Source organism: Odocoileus virginianus, chromosome 3, assembly GCF_023699985.2.
Source record: "Odocoileus virginianus isolate 20LAN1187 ecotype Illinois chromosome 3, Ovbor_1.2, whole genome shotgun sequence".
Lineage (NCBI taxonomy): Eukaryota > Metazoa > Chordata > Mammalia > Artiodactyla > Cervidae > Odocoileus > Odocoileus virginianus.
The window spans coordinates 43,596,881-43,613,344 of NC_069676.1; the positions used below are offsets into that span (position 1 = coordinate 43,596,881).

At 36.9% G+C, this 16,464-nt stretch overlaps 1 protein-coding gene across 7 annotated transcripts in view; it reads right to left on the reverse strand.

Moving 5' to 3' along the window:
• The window catches only part of MACROH2A1 (macroH2A.1 histone), an 82,677-nt gene that overhangs the window by 25,281 nt on the left and 40,932 nt on the right, over positions 1-16,464 (reverse strand). For 5 of the 7 annotated variants that reach the window (XR_011486851.1, XM_020908003.2, XM_020908005.2 and 2 more), the window contains exon 5: positions 487-597. Coding sequence is in view for 6 of the 7 variants with exons in the window: in XM_020908003.2 (XP_020763662.1) it covers positions 487-597 (111 nt within the window). In the remaining variant the exon portion in view is untranslated. The remainder of the gene's footprint in view (positions 1-486; positions 598-16,464) is intronic. The other 2 variants (XM_020908006.2, XM_020908004.2) reach the window with 1 other exon arrangement.

Consider the following 16,464-nt stretch of genomic DNA (forward strand, 5'->3'; position numbering starts at 1 on the left):
GGGGCAGGTGAAAACACTGCCCACGGTTAAAACAAACACCTGGCTTGAGGACTCCTCAGGTGGCACGGTGTGTCTAGCAACAATCCCGGCCCCTGGATCAAGGCTCCGCCTCCAGTGTCCACCAGAATGCCTGGGCTGCCAGCTAGATCTTTCTCTTTCCAGGCCCTGGTTTTGACTTTCTGGCCAGGATTATAGGATGACCAGGTCCTCCCATGTAGGCAGCTCCTTCCACAGGCCGAGCCCAGGCTGTCTCCAACCCCACAGGAGCTACTGTCCCTCTTCTTCACCACCCTATCTCCTCTCCCCACCTGCCAATCTCCCCTCAGCAACTGGCCCAGCCCTCCCCGAGTTCTCTCCTAAACCGCCCGCCCCTACTCTCTCCGCCAGCCCGCGAGGCCAGGAGTGGTCCCCAGGCAGCCTTTCTGCTGGTGGAGGCACCCATCCGTCCCAGGGCCCGCGAGCAGACTGGGGCAAGCGCTGGCCTACCTTCTGGCCGAGGAAGAGGCTCTTGGTGGAGAGGACAGTGAAGCCATCGGCGGGCGTGCCCTCAGTCGTGCTGTCTGCGCTGGCGGCCTTGCTGACTTCTCCCTGCTTCTTCTTACACAAACAGAAGAGTCAGTGTGAGGCCCGCACAGGTGAAGACCACGTGAATCTGGGCTTTTCTGACAGGCGCAAAGAAAGCCTTGCCCATAATGCTCAAGAGAAAACAGGAAACTAAACCACTACCAGTTCTCAGCATTTGGGGGCTGCAGGCTTATTTTCAAGTCCAAGAATTCCATACAGAGTGCTAAATTGTATTTTCATCACTTTAGAATCTTTAAAAAAAAAAAAAAGGGACTTAAAGGCAAAACTTCTCAGTGATAATTTACAACAGAAATGCTTGTATAACTGTAGACCAAGTAAATGTCTCTTAATTCAGGGTCTTCACTTTCTAGATGCCTGTACAGTATTCACATCTGAGAGGAAAAAACAAACTGCTCTGGGTACTTAGTTCTCAAAGAGCCAAAAAAGCAGACCAAGGATCATCACCCTCCAAGCCTCCCCAGCTCAGGAGGTAAGATTCTCCCACTTTCTTTCACTAAGACCCACATCGGAGAAGCCTCTTTATGGGGGCTGTTGGTGAGCTGATCTGCCCCCTTGAAATGTCCCAACCCCCAGCAGTGGGCATGAATCTTGGCAGGCTCCTGGGCCTCTTTCTGGCATCATTCACATTGAAGGATGTACACCCTGGGGTTTCCAAGAGCCATGCAAGGGTATGTTGGGTTGAAAGGTTTAATTACTCTCCAGATCCTCAGCTTCCTAAAGTATTTACTTCTTCCTGAAATGGATCAGCCCTAAGAGTGATCTACACCAGCAATCAAGGCTTCATGCTGGATCTTGCTGGACAAACATTTCTCAGTTTCCAAGAGTGGACGCTGCATGGCGCACCACCCTTCCAGAAGGGATACGTGCCTTTCTCAGTCTTTCATTTCTGTTAAGGATGTATTAGAAATGGATTTTTTGGCTCATCTGGGGATTTATTTTACATTCAGATATATTGTCGAGTAAGGAAGGTGAGCACAATGGCAATTTTTGTTTAGATACTTCACTTTTTTTCTTCCCCCAATTATTATCAAAAAGGACATCACTCCTGAAGAATGGTCTAATGGGAGCAAATCAAGAAAGTAGGGGGTGAGAAATATAAGTGGCTATGCCTTCCTGAAGGAAGGATCTGGACAGTAAATTCAGAGCAAGGCCCATGCCCTATCCATTTGCCCTTTTAATACTCAAATTCATTAACATATTAACATTTTTACTGACATTGAAAAGGTCTAGTTTTACTAAGTCCTTTAAAAATAAGGACTGGTTTGGCATTTAGGTTACATGGCTAACCTGGAACATTTTCTATAAATAAAATGAGCTAAATTTGATGCTTCAAGGTGTTTATATAAATGATAAGACAGAAAGCATTTTATTAAGAAATATGGTATTAGCAAAGATCTATTAAAATTATCACAATTTTGTTTCTCCTAACCATTTGAGTGTATCAAATTTGACAAGTAAAAGAGAAACAGGTATAATCAACAATTACATGGTAAGTCTTAGTAAAGCCTTTTTTGATATACTTTCCAGGAAACAAGAAAGGCAAAGGCTGGATGACAAATCCTTTCACAAGTCAGATGTTTCTAATTCTGTGCTTTCAACAAAACTGAAGAAATACCAAACTGAGTTAGCAGCTGATTCATCATTAAAGAAAGGATTGATGGAGTTTAGTTAATAGTAGTGTACCAGTGCAGGTTTCTTAGTTGTGATGAATGTACCAGGGTTATGGAAGATGTTAACAACAGTGAAACTAGGTGAAGGATATTCAGAAATTCTCTATACACGCTTTGTAACTTCTATAAATCTAAAACAATTCTAAAATAAAACATTTATTAAAATAAATTGATGACAGATTACTATGTGATTGTTGGCATGCAACTCAGAAAGAGTTCAGAGGATTGAGTGATGTTGCTATAACAAAATCCTTTCCATCCCCATTTAATTATTTTTGTGAGCAAGACATTCCAGGCAGTTGTACCTATAAGTATAAAAATATAGGATGATGATTCATTTTTACAATAAGCAACATTCATCTTAGGTTACTTGAGTTAATTGAAAAAACTATCTCCTTGAATCCTATGACATGATACAGCTCCAAAAAACTTTTACTTTCTCAATAGTTAAAATGTGTCAAGTATTTATCAGCTTGGTCAATTGTGTATTATTAATAAAGATGATAACTATCCAATCCTGTGTAAACCATAACATTTAGTGCTTTTATGATCACAGGAAATTTTTTCAAAATGAATTTAAATTTATATTCATTATTTTTGTTGTGCAAATCACTAACACAGTACAAGCAAAGAAAAATGTATTATGTTAGGATAAAATTTTCTGGGGAAAGGGAAGGGAAACAAGGGCTCACAGGAGAAAGATGATGTAGATTTTCCAACTGTTAAAAAAGAGACTCCTTGTGTATTTTATGGTATATCAAACCATCACAGTAATTAGATTTACTTGGATACATTTAAAGGAGTGATGAAAGAACTTTCTTTTTAAATTTCAATATTTATTATATATCAAAATTATGCCCTTTATAGATATTTAAATTTATTAGTATGAGAAGTTTAGTTGTCAAATTTTAGATGTATGAGATATGAAGATTTTCAAAACTGCTTTAGGAAGTATGCAAGCAAAAAACTGCTAAAGCCAATGGTCTACCCAGTGAACACCATTCATACAGGAGATATTCAGTAAATGCTTGGGAATGGAGTGCAGTTGATAAGTAGACAAAGATTTACTGCTTCTGTCCAAGGATACATGAATTTTAAGAGGTCAGAAAGCCCTAAATGATAGAATTTCAGGCATCTGGGAATTGGAGCTGGTTTTACTGGGAGGAGGGGCCTAAAGGGCCCCCTATGCCCCTCATACAAGCCAGCAGCTGCCTATACAGCCAGGTCACAAAGCTTAGCCTGTGATAACTAAAACTGGTAATTTTCAGCAAGCATTCATTTGCATACAGTCATCTGCACTAAAGCTGTTGCCCCATACTGTAAATTGGTCCAGCCACTATGGGGGGGAAAAAAAATATATATATATAAAGATTCTTCAAGAAACAAAAAATAGAACTACCATGTGCTATAGCAATTCTACTTCTGGGAATGTATTCAAAGGAAATGAAAACATTATATGAGGAGTTATCTGCACTCCATGTTCACTGGAGCATTATTTACAATAGCCAAGACATGGGAACAACATAGGTGCCCATCAACAAATAAATGGATAAGGAAAATGTGATACACATACATGTGCAAACACATACATACAATGGAATATTATTTAGCCATAAAAAAAGAAAATCCTGCCGGGAACCTGAAAGTGTTCCAAATGAGATGAATGCAAAGAAATCCATGCCAAGACACATTATAGTTAAAGATAAGGAGAGAATCTTTAAAACAGCAAGAAAAAAACAACATGTTACCCAAAAAAACCCATAAAATTACCAGCAGATTTTTCAGCAAAAACTTTGCAGGCCAGAAGGAAATGCCTTTATTTTTCTAAGTGCTAAAAGTTAAAAAAAAAAATTTCCCATCAAGAATACTCTACCCAGCAAAGCTCTACTTGAGAAGTGAAGAATACAGATAACAGTTCTCCAGACAAGCAAAAGCTACAGGACTTCATCACCACTAAAGTCACCTTACAAGAAATAATAAAGACTTCTTTAAGCTCAATGGAAAGGGCACTAATTTACCAACAGGAAAATCTACGAAAGTATGTGTCACTGGTAAAGATTTACAAATACATAGCAAAGGTGGTAGATTAATAACTTATAAAGCTAGCATAAAAGTTAAAGATAAAAGTACTAAAAATAACTAACTACAGTAATCAGTTAAGGACATACACAAGAAGAAGCTTCCCAGATGGTGCTAGTGGTAAAGAACCTGCCTGCCAATGCAGGAGACATAAGAGACGTGGGTTTGATCCCTGGGTTGGGAAGATCCCCTGGAAGAGGGCATGGCAGCCCACTCCAGTATTCTTGACTGAAGAATCCCATGGACAGAGGAACCTGGCATGGACAGAGGAGTCCACAGGGTCACAAAGAGTCAGACACGACTGAAGCCACTTAGCATGCATGCAAGCACACATGAGCAAAGAAATGTAAAATGGAGGGAAGAGTAAAAATGTAGAGCTTCTGAATGGGATCAAACTTGTTATCAATTTTAAATAGACTGTTATGTTATACATAAGCCTCAAGGTAAAGAATAAGCCTATATTAGATATGCAAAAAGAAAGAAATGTTAGCATACTACTAAAGAAAATCATCAAATTACAAAGGAAGAAAGCATGAAAATAAAGGAAAAGGAACTACAAAACAGACAAAAACAATTAAAATGGGAATAAGTACATACTTATCAATAGTTACTTTAAATGTAAATGTACTCAATGCTACAATCAAAAGACAAGGAGTGGCTGAGTGGATGAATATATAACACCCATCGATGTGCTGCCTACAAGAGACCCATTTCGGATGTAGGAATATACACAGACTGAAAGTAAAGGGGTGGAAAAACATTTTCCATCCAAATAAAAACCAATAGAAAGCTGAGGTAACTATACTTCTATCGGACAAAATAGACTTTAAAACAACAACAGACAATGAATGACATTGCATAATGATAAACAGGTCAACCCAACAAGGGGATATAATATTTGTAAATATTTATGCACCCAACATAGGAGCAAATAAGCTTATAAAACAAATATTAACAGACCTAAAGAAAGATACAGACAGCAACAGAATTATAATAGGAGACTTTATACCCCACTTTCATCAACGGACAGATCTTTCTTACAGAAAATCAAAAGAAACAATTCCATTCACCACTGCAATGAAAAGAATAAAACACTTAGGAATAAATTTACTCAAAGAAACAAAAATATTGAGAACTATAAAACACTGATGAAAGAAATCAAAGATGACACAAATAGATGGAGAAATAAACCATGTTTGTGGGTTGGAAGAATCAATATAGTAAAAATGAGTATACTATTCAAAGCAACCTATAGATTCAATGCAATCCCTATCAAGCTACCAATGATATTTTTCACAGAACTAGAACAAATAATTTCAAAATTTGTATGGAAACACAAAAAACCTCAAATAGCCAAGCAATCTTGAGAAAGAAGAATGGAACTGGAGGAATCAACCTGCCTGACTTCAGGCTCTACTACAAAGCTACAGTCATCAAGACAGTATGGTACTGGCACAAAGACAGACATACAGATCAATGGAGCAAAATAGAAAGCCCAGAGATAAATCCACATACCTATGGACACCTTATCTTTGACAAAGGAGGCAAAAATAAACAATGAAGAAAAGACAATCTCTTTATCAAGTGGTGCTGGCAAAACTGGTCAACCATCTGTAAAAGAATGAAACTAGAACACTTTCTAACACCATACACAATAATAAACTCAAAATGGATTAAAGATCTAAATGTAAGATCTGAAACTATAAGACTCTTAGAGGAAAACACAGGCAGAACACTCTCTGACATAAATCACAGCAAGATCATCTATGAGCCACCTCCCAGAGTAATGGCAATAAAAACAGAAATAAACAAATGGGACCTAATTAAACTTAAAAGCTTTTGTACAACAAAGAAAACTATAAGCAAGGTCAAAAGGCAGCCTTCAGAATGGGAGAAAATAATAGCAAATGAAGCAACTGACAAAGAATTAATCTCCAAAATATACAAGCAATTCATGCAGTTCAATACCAGAAAAATAAGCAACCCAATCAAAAAACAGGCCAAAGAACTAAACAGACATTTCTCCAAAGAAGACATACAGATGGCAAACAAACACATGAAAAGATGCTCAACATAACTCATTATCAGAGAAATGCTACTCAAAACCACAATAAGGTACCATCTCATGCCAGTCAGAATGGCTGCCATCAAAAAGTCTACAAACAATAAATGCTGGAGAGGGTGTGGAGAAAAGGGAACCATCTTACACTGTTCGTGGGACTGCAAACTAGTATGGCCACTCTGGAGAACAGTGTGGTGATTTCTTACAAAACTGTAAATAGAACTGCCATATGACCCAGCAATCCCACTGCTGGGCATACACACTGAGGAAACCAGAATTGAAAGAGACACATGTACTCCAATATTCATTGCGGCACTGTTTACAATAGCTAGGACATGGAAGCAACCTAGATGTCCATCAGCAGACAAATGGATAAGGAAGCAGTGGTACATACACACAGTGGAATATTACTCAGCTATAAAAAAAGAACACATTTTAGTCAGTTATAAAGAGGTGGATGAAACTGGAGCTTATTATACAGAGTGAAGTTAAGTCAGAAAGAGAAACGCCAATACAGTACATTAACACATATACATGGAATTTAGAAAGATGATAATGACGACCTTACATGCAAGACAGCAAAACAGACACAGATGTGAAGAACAGACTTTCAGACTATGTGGGAGAAGGCGAGGGTGGGACAATAAGAGAGAACAGCACTGAAACATGTACATTACCATATGTAAAGATGACCAGTGCAAATTCGATGCATGAAGTAGGGCACGCAAAGCTGGTGCTCTGGGACAACCCAGAGGGATGAGGTAGAAGGGGAGTGGGAAGAGGGTTTAGGATGGTGGGACACATTTACACTCATGGCTGATTCATGTTGATATGTGGCAAAAACCACCACAATATTGTAAAGTAATTAGCCTCCAGTTAAAATAAATAAGTTTTTTTAAAAAGCAGGAAGAAAATGACTGCAATGAATGACAATGAATGACACTGCATAATGATAAACAGGTCAATCCAACATGAAGATATAATGTAAATATTTATGCACCAAAGATAGGAGCAAATTAAGTATATAAAACAAATATTAACAGACCTAAAGGAAGAAATAGACAGCAACACAATTACAATAGACTTTATACCCCACTTTCATCAATGGACAGATCTTCCTTACAGAAAATCAGTAAGAAAACACTGGCCTTAAAAAACATATTAAACTAGATGGGTTTAAAAGATACATATAGAATATTCCACCCAAAGCAACAGAATACACAGTCCCTCTCAAGTACACATACAACATTCTCCAGGATAGACTACATGAACGGCCACAAAACAAGTGTTAATAAATGTAAGAAATTATAAAGTATCTTTTTTTGACCACAATGGTATAAAACCAGAAATCAATTATAGGAAGGAAACTGAAAAAAATCACAAATATGTGAAGGTTAAGCAACATGTTACTGAACAATCAATAGGAAGGAAACCAAGAGAAATTAAAAAAAAAAAAAAACAACAAAAAACCAAAACCTAGAAATGGATAAATTCCTAGAAACATACAACCTACCAAGAGTGTGTTGTGAAGAAACAGATAGTCTGAACAGACCAATTACTACTAAAGAGGTCAAATCAGTAATTAAAATCCTCCCAATAAACAAAAAATCCAGAATCAGACAGCTTTACTGGTGAATTCTACCAAAGATTTAAAGAAGGATTAATACCAATCTTTCTTAAACTCTTACAAAATATAGAAGAATCAGAAACACTCCCAAACTTATCTTACGAGGCCAGCATTATCCTACCAAAACAAGACAAGGACACCAAAATAAAATTAAAGGCCAATACCCCTAATGTACACAGATCAGAAATGCTCACCAAAATATTAGCAAATTGAATTCAACAATATATTAAAAAGATAATACACCATGATCAAGTGGAACTTATTTCAGGGATGGAAAGATGGTCCAACATCTGCAAATCCATCAATGTTATACACAAAATTCAACAATACATTAAAAAAATAATGCACCATGATCAAGTGGAGCTTACTTCAGGGATGGGAAGATGGTCCAAGTCTGCAAATCCATCAATGTGATACACAAAATTCAACAATACATTAAAAAGATAATGTACCATGATCAAGTGGAGCTTACTTCAGGGATGGAAAAATGGTCCAACATCTGCAAATCCATCAGTGTGATACACCATATTAAAAAATGAAGGATAAAACTCATGATCGTAACGATACAGAAAAAGCAATTGAAAAACTTCAACATCTATTTGTGATGAAAATCCCTCAGCAAAGTAAGTACAGAAGAAGCATACCATGACATAATAAAGGCCATATATGCCAAGCCCATAGCTAATATCAGATTCAGTGGTGAAAAGCTGACAGCTTTTCCTCTAAGATTAGGAACAAGGCAAGGAGGTACACTCTTGTCACTTTTACTCAATGTAGTATTGGAAGTTCTAGCCACAGCAATCTGGCAAGAAAAAGAAAAGGAATCCAACTCAGAAAGAAAGAAGTAAAATTGTCACTATTTGAACATGACATGATATTATATACAAAAAAACTCTAAAGTCTCCACCAAAAAAAAGTTAAAATAAATGAATTCAGTAAAGTTGCAGGACAAAAAAATAAATACACAGTTTTCTGTGGTGTTTCAAAACATACACTGATAATGAGCTATCATAAACAGAAATTAAGAAAACAATTTACGACCACATTAAAAGGAATAAAATACCAAGGATTATACTTAAACAAGGAGGTGAAAGTTCTGCACAGTGAAAACCATAAGACATTGATGAAAGAAATCAAACACACAAATAAATGGAAAGATATTCTATGCTCAAGGATTAGAAAAATGCCATAAAATGGTCATACTACCCAAAGTAATTGACAGATCCATTACAATCCCTATCAAAATTCCAATGGAGAGAGATCTCTGCAAGATGGCAGAATAGAAGGGCCTGAGCTCACCTCCTCTCATGCAAACATCAGAATCAAAACTAACTGTTGAGCAACCAGTGACAAAAAATAAGGTATTTTCAAGAAAAGAAGAAGCCACAACAAGATGGTAGGAGAGGTGCTTTTGTGATATCATCAAATCCCAACCTTTAGCCAGACTCATCAAGAAAAAAAGGGAGAAGACTCAAATCAATAAAATTAGAAATGAAAAAGAAGTTACAACAAACACTACAGAAATGTAAAAAATCATAAGAGACTATTACAAGCAACTATATGCCAGTGAAAACAAACAATCTAGAAGAAATGGACAATTCTTAGAAAGGTACAATCTCCCAAGACTGAACCAGGAAGAAATAGAAAATATGAACAGACCAATCATAAGCACTGAAATTGAAACCATAATTAAAAATCTCCCAACAAATGAAAGTCCATGACCGGACTACTTCACAGGTGAATTTTATCAAATATTTAGAGAAGAGGTAATACCTATCCTTCAGAAACTATTCCAAAAAGTCACGGAGGAAGAAAACTTCCCAATTCATTTTATAAGGCCACCATCACCCTGATCCTAAAACCATACAAAGATACCACAAAAAAAGAAAATTACAGGCCAATATCACTGATGAACATAGATGCAAAAATCCTCAACAAAATACCAGCAATCTGTATCCAACAATACATTAAAAAGATCATACACTATGATCAAGTGGGATTCAATCCAAGGATGCAAGGATTTTTCAACATCCACAAATCAATCAATGGGATACACCATATCAACAAATTGGAACAAACCCATATGATCATTTCAAAGACACAGAAAAAAATTTTTGACAAAATCAGCACCCGTTTATTATAAAAAGAAACTCTCCAGAAAAGTGGGCATGGAGCCTACATACCGCAACATAACAAAGGCCAGCTACCTGGAGAATCCCCACAGACAGAGGAGCCTGGCAGGCTATAGTCCGTGGGGCTGTAGAGAGTCAGGACACAACTGAGCAGCTGAGCACGGCACACATGACAAACGACAAACCCACAGCAAGCGTCACATCAGTGCTGCAAGCTGAAAGCATGTCCTCTGACACCAGCAACAAGACAAGGATATTCACTGTTGCCACTGTTTCCAACACAGTTTTGGAAGTCCACGCTATAGCGATCAGAGAAGAAAAAGAAGTAAAGGGAGTCCAAACTGGGAAAGAAGTTAAACTATCACTGTTTGCAGATGACACAATACTATACAAAGAAGACCCTAGAGATGCTACAAGAACATGACTAGAACTCACCAATGAATGTGGTAAAGTTGGAAGTTACAAAATTAATACACAGAAATCTGTTGCATTCCTATACACTAACAATGAAAGATCATAAAGAGAAATTCAAGGAGCAATTCCATTTACCATTGCATCAAAAAGAACAAAATACCTAGGAATAAACATACCTAAGGAGACAAAAGACCTTTATTTCAAAAACTAAGAATGCTGATGAAAGAACCTGAAGAAAACATAAACAGATGGAAAGATATACCATGTTTGTGCACTGGAAGAATCCATACTATCAAAATGACAATACTATCCAAGGCAATCTACAGATTCAATGCAATCCCTATCAAATTACCAATGGCATTTTCCACAGAACTAGAACCAAAAAACCCTCAAAATTTGTATGGAGACACAAAAGACCCTGAATAGCCAGAGCAATCTTGAAAAAGAAAAATGGGGCCATAGGAATCAGGCTCCCTAACTTCAGACTATACTACAAACTCACAGCCATCAAAGCAGTATGGTACTGGCACAAAAATAGAAATATAGATCAATGGAACAGGACAGAAAACTCAGAAATAAGCCCATGCACCTGTGGTCAATTAACCTATGACAATGGAAGCATTACTACATACACAATGCTGGAAAGAAAGTCTCTTCAACAAATGGTGCTGGGAAAACTGGATAGCCACATGTAAAGAAATTAGATCATTCCTTAACTCCATACACAAAAATAAGCTCAAAATGAATTAAAGACCTAAATGTCCAACCAGACAGTATAAAATACCTAGAGGAACACATAGGCAAAACACTCTCTGACATAAATCACAGCAACATCTTTTTTGAGCCATCTCCCAGAATAATGGAAATAAAAGCAAAAATAAACGAATAGGACCTACTTAAACTCAAAATCTTTTGCATAGCAAAGAAAATAAACAGACAACCCACAGATTAGGGGAAAATATTTGCAAAGGATGTGACTGATAAGGGATTAATCTCCAAAATTTACAAACAGCTTATGAAGCTTAATGGCACCAAAAAATGGGCAGAAGACCTGAATAGACATTTCTCCAAAGAATACATACAAATGGCCAATAAGCACATGAAAAGAGGTTCAATACTGTGTTATTAGAGAAATGCAAATCAAAGCTACAAGGAGCTATCACCTCACACCTGTCAGAATGGCTATCATCATAAAATACACAAACAACAAATGTGGCAGAGGGTGTGGAGAGGAGGGAACCCTTCTCTGCATTGTTGGTGGCGATGTAAATTGGTATAGCTGCTATGGAGAACAGTATGGAGGTCCCTTAAAAAACGAGAAACAGAGCTACCATATGACCATAATCCCACTCTAGGGCATATATCCAGAGAAAAACATGGCCCGAAAAGATAAATGCATCCCAATGTTCACTGCAGCATGGTTTACAATAGCCAAGACATCGAAGCAAAATAAATGTCCACTGACAGAGAAATGGATAAAGAAGATGTGGTACACACATACAGTGGAATATTACTCAGCTATTAAAAACAATGAAATAATGCCATCTGCAGCAATATGGATGGACCTAGAGTGTCATATGGAGTGAAGTAAGTCAGACAGAGGAGAAATATCATATGACATCCCTTATTTGTGGAATCTAAAAAGAAATGATACAAATGAACTTACTTCAAAACAGAAAAGAGACTCACAGACTTCGAAAATGAACTTATGGTTGCCAAGTGGAAAGGATAGGGACTTTGGGAAGGTCATGTACATGCTGCTATATTTAAAATGGATAACCAACAAAGACCTACTGTATAGCACATGGAACTCTGCTCAATGTTATGTGCAAGCCTGAATGGGAAGGGAGTTTGGGGGAGAATGGATACATGTATATGTATGGCTGAGTCCCTTCACTGTTCACCTGAAACTGCCAGAACATTGTTAATCAGCTATACCCCAATACAAAATGTTATTGCTGTTAAAATTTTTTAATTAAAAAAAAATTACAACTAACTGCTGAGCAAACACTGACAAAAAATACTAGAACCTACCAAAGAAAAAAGATATTTTCAAAGAAAAGAAGAAGCCACAACAAGATGGTAGGAGAGGTGCTTTTGCAATATTATCAAATCCCAAACTTTAGCCAGACTCATCAAGAAAAAAAGGGAGAAGACACAAATCAATAAAATTAGAAATGGAAAAAGAAGTTACAACAAACACTATGGAAATATAAAAAATCATAAGAGACTATTGCAAGCAACTATATGCCAGTGAAAACAAACAATCTAGAAGAAATGGACAATTCTTAGAAAGGTACAATCTCCCAAGACTGAACCAGGAAGAAATAGAAAATATGAACAGACCAATCACAAGTACTGAAATTGAAACTGTGATTTAAAAACTCTTGACACAAGTCCAGGACCACATGGCTTCACAGGTGAATTTTATTAAAAATTTAGAGGAAAATTAACACCCATCCTTCTCAAATTCTTCCAAAAAACTGCAGAGGAAGCAACACTCCCAAACTCACTTTACAAGGCTACCATCACCCTGATACCAAAACCAGACAAAGATACCACAGGAAAAGAAAATTACAGGCCAATATCACTGATGAATATAGATGTAAAAACCCTCAACAAAATACTAGCAAACCAACCCAACAATACATCAAAAGGATCATATGCCATGATTAGGTGGAATTTATCCCAGAGATGCAAGGATTTGTCAATATCTGCAAATCAATCACTGTGACATACTACATTAACAAACTGAAGAATAAAAACCATACGATCTCAACAGGTGCTAAAAAAGCTTTTGACAAAATTTAACACCCCTTTATGACTTAAAAAAAAAAAAAAACCTCCAGAAAGTGGGCATAGAGGAAACCTACTTCAACATAATACAGGCCATACACAACAAGTTCACAGCAAACATCATTTCAATTGTGAAAAACTGAAACCATTTCCTCTAAGACCAGGAACAAGGCAAAGGTGTCCACTCTCACCACTATTATTCAACACAGTTTTGGAAGCCCTAGCCACGGCAATCAGAGAGGAAAAAGAAATAAAAGGAATTCAAATTGAAAAAGAAGTATAACTGTCATTGTTTGCCAATGACATGATAGTATACATAGAAAATCCTAAAGATGCCACCAGGAAACTACTACAGCTAATCAATGAATTTGCTAAAGTTGCAGAATACAAAATCAATGCACAGAAATGTTGTGTTCCTATACACTAACAATATAAGATCATAAGAGAAATTAAGAAAACAATCCCATTTATCATTGCAACAAAAAGAATAAAATACCTAGGAATAAACATACCAAACGAGGTAAAAACTTATACTCAGAAAACTATAAGACACTGATGAAAGAAATTAAAGATGACCCAAACGGATAATGTTCTTGGATTGGAAGAATCAATATTGCAAAAATGACTATACTACCCAAAGCAATTTACATGTTCAACACAATCCCTATCAAATTACCAATGGCATTTTTCACAGAATTAGAGCAAAAAATTTTTATAATTTGTATGGAAACAGAAAAGATCTCAAATAGCCAAAGCAAGCTTAAGAAAGAAAAATGGAGCTGGAGGAAATCAGGCTCCTTGACTTCAGACTATAGTACAAAGCTAAGTCATCAAGACAATGTGGTGCTGGCACAAAAACAGAAATATACACCAATGGAACAGACTAGAAAGCTCAGAGATAAAGCCACACACTTAATCTATGACAAAGGAGGCAAGAATATACAATGGAGAAAAGACAGTCTCTTCAATAAGCAGTGCTGGGAAAACTGGACAGCTATATGTAAAAGAATGAAATGAGAACATTCTCTAACACCACACTGAATGTCAAAGAATTGATGCTTTCAAATTGTAGTGCTGGAGAAGACTCTTGCGAGTCCCTTGGACAGCAAGTAAAACAAACCAGTCAATCCTAAAGGAAATCAGCCCTGAGTATTCATTGGAAAGACTGATGCTGAAACTGAAGCTCCAGTACTTTGGCCACCTGATGCAAAGAGCCGACTCACTGGAAAAGACCCTCATGCTGGGAAAGACTGAGGGCATGAGAAGGGGACAATGGAAGACGAGATGGTTGGATTGCATCATCAACTCAACAGACGTGAGTTTCAACAAACTCTGGGATATGATGAAGGAAAAGGAAGCCTGGCGTGTGGCAGGAAGTCCATGGGGTCACAAAGAGTCGTACATGACTGAGAGACTGAACAACAGAAACACCATACACAAAAATAAACTCCAAATGAATTAAAGACCTAAATATGAGACCTGGCACTATAAAACTATCAGAGGAAAACATCTGCAGAACACTCTTTCACATAAATCACAGCAGATATTTTTTTTACCCACCTCCTAAGGAAAATAAAAACAAAACTAAACAAATGGGACCTAATTAAATGTAAAAGCTTTTTGCACAAAGATAACCATAAATGAGACAAAAAGACAACTTCAGAATGAAAGAAAATATTTGGAAATGAAGCAACTGACAAAAGATTAATCTCCAAAATATACAAACAGCTCATGAAGCTCAATAACAAAAAAACAACCCAATCAAAAAATGGGCAGAAGACCTAAACAGACATTTCTCTAAAGAAGCCAACTATTGTCGATAAGTCACTGAGTCATATCCAATTCTTTTGTGACCCCATGGACTGTAGTCTGCCAGGCTCCTCTGTCCATAGGATTTCCCAGGCAAGAATGCTGAAGTAGGTTGCCATTTCCTTTTCCATGTGATCTTCCTGACCCAGAGACTGAACCCATGTTGCCTGCTTGGCAGGCAAACTGCTGCATTGTAGGCAAAGCTTTTTTTTTTTTAAACCACTGAGCCACTAGGAAGCCCATACAGACGGTCAAAAGGCACATGAAAAGATGCTCAACATAACCAATTATTACAGAAATGCAGATCAAAACTACAATGAGCTATCACTTCACATCAGTCAGAATGACCAAGCAGGGAACTCAGCTCAGTGGTGACCTAGACGGATGGGGTGTAGGGGAGAGATGGGGGTCCAAGAGGAAAGGGATATATGTATACACAGCTTGTTCACTTTTGTTGTACAGAAAAACAAACACAAAATTGTAGAGCAACTATACCCCCAATTAAAAAAAAAATAAAAGAATAGGTATGTGTATAACAAAAATCACTTCACTGTACACCTGAAACTGACACAACAATGTAAATCAAATATGCTTCAATATAAAATTTAAAAGATAAAAATGTGCTATTAAATAATTTTAAAAGAATGTATGTATATACGTGTGTGTGTATGTGTAACTGAATCACTGTGCTTTACAGCAGAAATTAACATTATAAATCAATAATACTTCAATTAAAAAAAGAAAACAGTAACATGTGAAAAAGATTCCAATGGCATTTTAAAAAGAAATAGAACAATCTTAAAATCTGTATTGAACTGTGAAAGACCCTCAACTATCCAAAGCAGTCTTGAAAAAGAACAACAAATCTGGAGGCATCATGTCCTCTCATTTCAAACTACATAGGAAAGCCGTAGTAATGAAAACAGTATGGTACTGGCACAAAATCAGACAATGGAACAGAATAACAAGCCCAGAAACAAACACAGGCATATATGGCCAACTAATTCACAACAAAGGAGCCAAGAATATACAATGAAGAGAGGACAGTGTCTTCAATATATACTGTTGGGAAAATTCAACAAGCAATGGAAAGGAATAAAACTGCACCACTATCTTACACTATACACAAAAATTAACTCACTATAGACTAAAAACTTGAACGTAAGAGTTGAAACCATAAAACTCCATGAGGAAAATAGACAGTAAGCACTTCGGTATTTGTATTGGCAATGATTTTGGAGTTGATGCCAGAAGAGGCAACAAAAGCAAATATAAATAAGTAGGTCTATA